The sequence below is a fragment of the Rhagoletis pomonella genome, unplaced genomic scaffold (assembly GCF_013731165.1).
Source record: "Rhagoletis pomonella isolate Grant_MI unplaced genomic scaffold, Rhpom_1.0 Rhpom_scaffold_00003, whole genome shotgun sequence".
Taxonomy (NCBI): domain Eukaryota; kingdom Metazoa; phylum Arthropoda; class Insecta; order Diptera; family Tephritidae; genus Rhagoletis; species Rhagoletis pomonella.
The window spans coordinates 49878624-49883491 of record NW_023458557.1 but is presented as its reverse complement, the minus strand read 5'-3'; the positions used below and the strand labels follow the sequence as shown (position 1 = coordinate 49883491).

Genomic DNA, 4868 nt, shown 5'->3' with positions numbered 1-4868 from the left:
GATGTGGTGATCTCCGAAATAGCTGCTATAACTTCTACCGCTTAGACTTTGTTGCATTTTCAATTTTTCCTAATAAAATAATCGTGGTACAAAGGTCAATAAAATATTAAAACGTTATTAAGTTGACAGCTGAATGCGAGTTGCGCAGTACAAATGGCACTAACTGTTTCAAAATTCGAGTGTACTTTTGAGTAAAAAACATAAATGTCTCACAAATCGTACTTTAAAAAGCGTGGCCCAGCGAATGTTTGTTTTTTTTTTTTTTTTTTTGCAAATTTTCACGTTTTCGTATCCAATATATGAATCAGATTTTATACTTTCATATCATAAATTAGTTTTTACATGCACGTTTAGACTAATTGTAAATATTTTTGTTTTAAGGACTCGGCAATGCACAGTAAACGCGCTGTAAAAAAGGGCCAACCGGACGAATCTGGTGCGGATTCTGATTACGAAGCTGGTTCAGATGGTAGTGGAGAAGATGGGCGACCGAAGAAGCGTGGCCGTCCTGCGAACAAGGAGAAAATAATCGGGTTTACCGATGCAGAAATACGACGTTTTATCAAGTCTTACAAGAAATTCCCTGCACCTCTAGAACGTCTCGAGGCAATCGCCTGTGATGCCGAGCTGCAAGAGAAGCCATTGGCGGAATTGAAAAGGATTGGCGAAATGTTGCATGACCGTTGTGTTCAGTTCCTTGAAGAACACAAAGACGACCTGCCCGCCACACCAAAGAATGCTGCTGACGATACAGTAGCAGCGAAACAGAGACGTACACGTGCAACATATTCTGTAAAATTGGGTGGTGTTTCCTTTAATGCCAAAACGCTGTTATCTTGTGAAGAGGAATTGAAGCCGCTTAATGATATCGTGCCAAGTGTGGCCAGTGAGCGGCTCAGTTGGCAATTAAACATTAAAACCCGTCCTGCGAACTTCGATACGGACTGGGGCGTTGAGGAGGACTCTAAACTGCTATGCGGCATTTATCAATATGGCATTGGCTCATGGGAGCAAATGAAAATGGATCCAAGCCTAAAGCTGACAGAGAAAATACTTTTCAATGATGCGCGAAAGCCGCAAGCAAAGCATTTGCAATCAAGAGCGGAATACTTGCTGAAAATCATTAAAAAGAACGTTGAATTGAAAAAAGGCACCCAGCGGAAACAACGCAAACCGCGTAAACCCCGAGAAACAAAGGTTGGCGGATTAGCGACCGGCAATTCAACAGTGCCGGGGACCCCCGAACGTAAGCCAAGGAACATATCCGAGTCTCACGTCGGCGATGAAGCATCGCAATCTGCCCACGAAGGTGCGGAACGTAAACCCCGCTCGAAAGATAGTACATCAAAAGTTGAAGCTGCTGAAAACGATGCCACCGTGACTGCTGCTGAGTCTACGGATACTACCTCCGCACCAGCTACGAAAAAGAAGTCTAAACGTAGCACAGCTGGAAAAGATGGCAAACCTGTTGGCCGTACGAAGAAGTCGAGCGCATCTGAATCGACAGCGAACAACAAACCCATGCATTTTACAGCAAACAATGAGCCACGCGCTCTTGAAGTGCTCGGTGATCTTGATCCTAATGTATTCAACGAGTGCAAAGAAAAAATGCGGCCGGTGAAGAAAGCGTTAATTGCACTAGATCGGCCAGACACCAGCCTCTCCAATCAAGAGCAAGTGCGGCACACACGCGAATGTCTACTATCGATTGGGCGTCAAATCGATGTTTGTTTAGAAGCATACAAAGAGCCTGAGAAGAAAGAATGGCGTAGTAATTTGTGGTACTTCGTTTCGAAGTTTACCGAGTTCGACGCGAAGAAACTCTTCAAGCTGTATAAACATACATTGAAAAGTGCAGAGGAAACCGGAGGAGGAGCTGGCGGCAGTGGTGGTGCAAGTGATCCAAGTTCGATGGAAAAAGGTGCTAAAGCGAGTTCACAGTTACCCAAAAAGCGGGTGCGCAGTGAAACCAAAGCGCAGCATGGAAATGGTGTTGCAGCGTCTGGCGAGAAAAAGAGGAAGAAGAAGGACAAAGAGAAAGACAAATCTAAAGAAAAAGATAAAAATCGTAATAAATCGGAAAGAAAAGGTGGCGCAACAGGAAGTACAGCAGCGAGTACGGATAAATCCAAACGCATGTCTGGTACAAATTCGCCGATGAAGCGGAAGCGGGATGAAAATGATGTGGGTAGTGGCAATGCTGCCGATGGCAAGGGAACACCATACAAACGTCAGAATATGAATGTTGTTGGCAGGTATGACTGCTTAGTATATTCCCTCACACTAGTTCAATGACTAAACTATTCTACAATTTATATAGAAATCGCGAACGCATCGATGATCGTAAGAACCCTTATAGTGTCGACGGAGCTGTGCCCGCAGGTCGTGGGAGCGGAGGCATGCCGCCTGTTGGTGGTAGCGATCGACGAAATTCTATGAATTCACCTTCAACGCCAAACAATCGGGGTATGCACGGTGTTAACGCACGACTGCCGCCCAATGTTCCCGGTACTCCTGCGGGTGTTCCAGGCAGTGGTGGTGCGGCTGACACACGGAACATGTCGTCTCCTTATGTGGAAGGCAACGATCGATGGGGACATGGACGTGATCGGTAGGTGTACATTTGATTGTAAAAGTTGGACGTTTGTAAAGTGATATTTATTGGTAATTTAAGGTACAGCAACTCTGATTACAAGCGAGATCGTTACGACAACTATGGAGGCCGTGGTAGCAGCGGTGGTAGTTATCATCGTGATCATCGCGATCATCGCGATCGAGATCGAAGACTCGATAAAAGGCGGTAAGCTTATCTTTTATAGCCATGGTGGGCACCAGTGTTGTTGCGTTCCCATTAGAGTCTGGTCTACATAACCGGAACGACCCAGATTTATATCTGGTCAATGACTTGCACCCCAGCATCACTTCCCAACAACTCTGGGAATTCTTATGCTGTTGCATTAACAACAACAAACCGTGTTGTCATTTTATTGAGCTTTTTCTACCAAGTTCGGTGTGAGTTTTTCCTCTTTGTAGTTTAAAAGGGATTTTGGTAGGTCACATCTAGAAATGGAACATATCGCAAACATTATTCAAAAATTAGTATCTGGACCTTCCACAAACTATACTTTGGATACCTATACTGATGACGTCCTGCCTACACCCAAAAGATATAACTGTGCCACTAAAAACAGTTTGGCAAAAATGGTTCTCATTCACTTTATACATATTTGATTCTTTCGACCATCTTGAATTTGGAACGAACTTCCACCACCCCTTGTCTAAGATCATTTGGCAGAACAAAAATTTTCGCTGAAGATGTCAAAGGGCTGAAACCGATTTGTATCCAAAACCCCTATTGCGAGTGTCGACTAGTAGTAGATAAACGACTATTATTCGATTATCGATTATCCATCGTATTTTCAACGTCGTTTTCTTGTTCAATAAGTGAGTGTAAATTAGTTTTAGTCGCACATTCTTCTACAAACAAATAGTTGTTGAAGGATGAACGACTGAAAACTGTTCGCTGTCGCTTATTGAACGGGACATCGACATTCACAATACCATGGAAAAGCGATAATCGAATAATAGTCGTTTATCTACTCCTAGTCGACACTCGCAATAGGGGTGCAAATCAATTTCGAAATAAATACATAACAATGTATATCAACTTTATACTTCTGCAGAAGCTGAGCTACGAAATAGCCTAAGTGATATTGTTTTTTACCTATTAGGGCCGTTTTCTCAAGTAGCTTTTAAAATTCATCTGCCCTTTACACACAAATTTATTTTAAGGGCACATAAATTTCAAAAGCTTTTTCCACATTCTAACTATCTACGACACATAATCTATCGAATGCTGCACTGCCATATCCGAAAAAGTCGGGTAAATGATAGAATATAGCAGGGCATAAATTGAAAAACAAAATGAAAATTTGTATCAAAGATAGAAAAGGAATCGAACATTGATGCATTCGAAATAGGTAGTAGACAGTTGGCTGGTCAAGTTCTTTATGAAGCTCTTTTATTCTCTAGGGTGTAGACCCCTCGGCAGGCAATGGCAAACCTCAGTGTATTTCTGTCATGAAAACCAGCTTCTCATAAAAATACAATCGCCGTTTGGAGTCGGCGTAAAACTGTAGGGTCCCTCCCCTTTGTGTGACAACATCAGAGCGCACGCCATAAATCGGAGGAGAAGTTCGGCCAAACACTAACATATCGCACACCTAGATCTAAAGTGAGCTAACTCAAGATTCAGAGAGGCAAATTTAACTGCTTGTGGATCGTACAGATTCAACGCAATTCATACAAAAACAGTATAACAGTAGTTTTTTAGATGAATTTATATAATCATGAAGAAAAAAATATTTCCATTAATTGGATGTAAGTCCTATGAATTGATTTATGCAAAAAAATCGCCCAAATTTTTTTTTGGGTTGATCGCACTTTAGATCTAGGTGTGCGATATGTGTAAGGTCTAAGTGGCAACGCTGGTGTACACACTCACATTATAACATATTGCGCTTGTGTATGAAGCAGCGCAGTTTTGCGTAAAAGTAGCTGTTTTGATTTGCTACTTACAAAGCAGAGTCGATCGTCAAATGTCGTGCGTAACGCGAATAAAATTATAGTGTACGTGCGAAGCAGCGCTTTTTACCTATTTACCTTTTAGAACAGAGCTGGGCAGCTTCGACAGAGAATTTTTGTAGTGTGCGTCCAATTGATGTTACTGTGTGTGTGCGAACAAGTCGTGACGTTGAATGAAGCTTTCGCTGCCTTCTAATAGGGCTTTCGCACGAGGCGATTTTCAGGCCACTTTTGCGTTCAACTCACGAAGGGGTTGCATGAAAAAAAAATTGAATGGCTAAAAA

At 42.4% G+C, this 4868-nt stretch overlaps 1 protein-coding gene across 1 annotated transcript in view; it reads left to right on the top strand.

The window, feature by feature from the left end:
• LOC118735279 (chromodomain-helicase-DNA-binding protein 1) overlaps positions 1-4868 on the top strand; it is a gene marked incomplete at its 5' end in the record, with an annotated part of 39261 nt that overhangs the window by 31845 nt on the left and 2548 nt on the right. The window contains 3 exon segments of the mRNA XM_036464941.1: positions 382-2255; positions 2321-2611; positions 2675-2800. Coding sequence (XP_036320834.1) covers positions 382-2255; positions 2321-2611; positions 2675-2800 — 2291 coding nt within the window.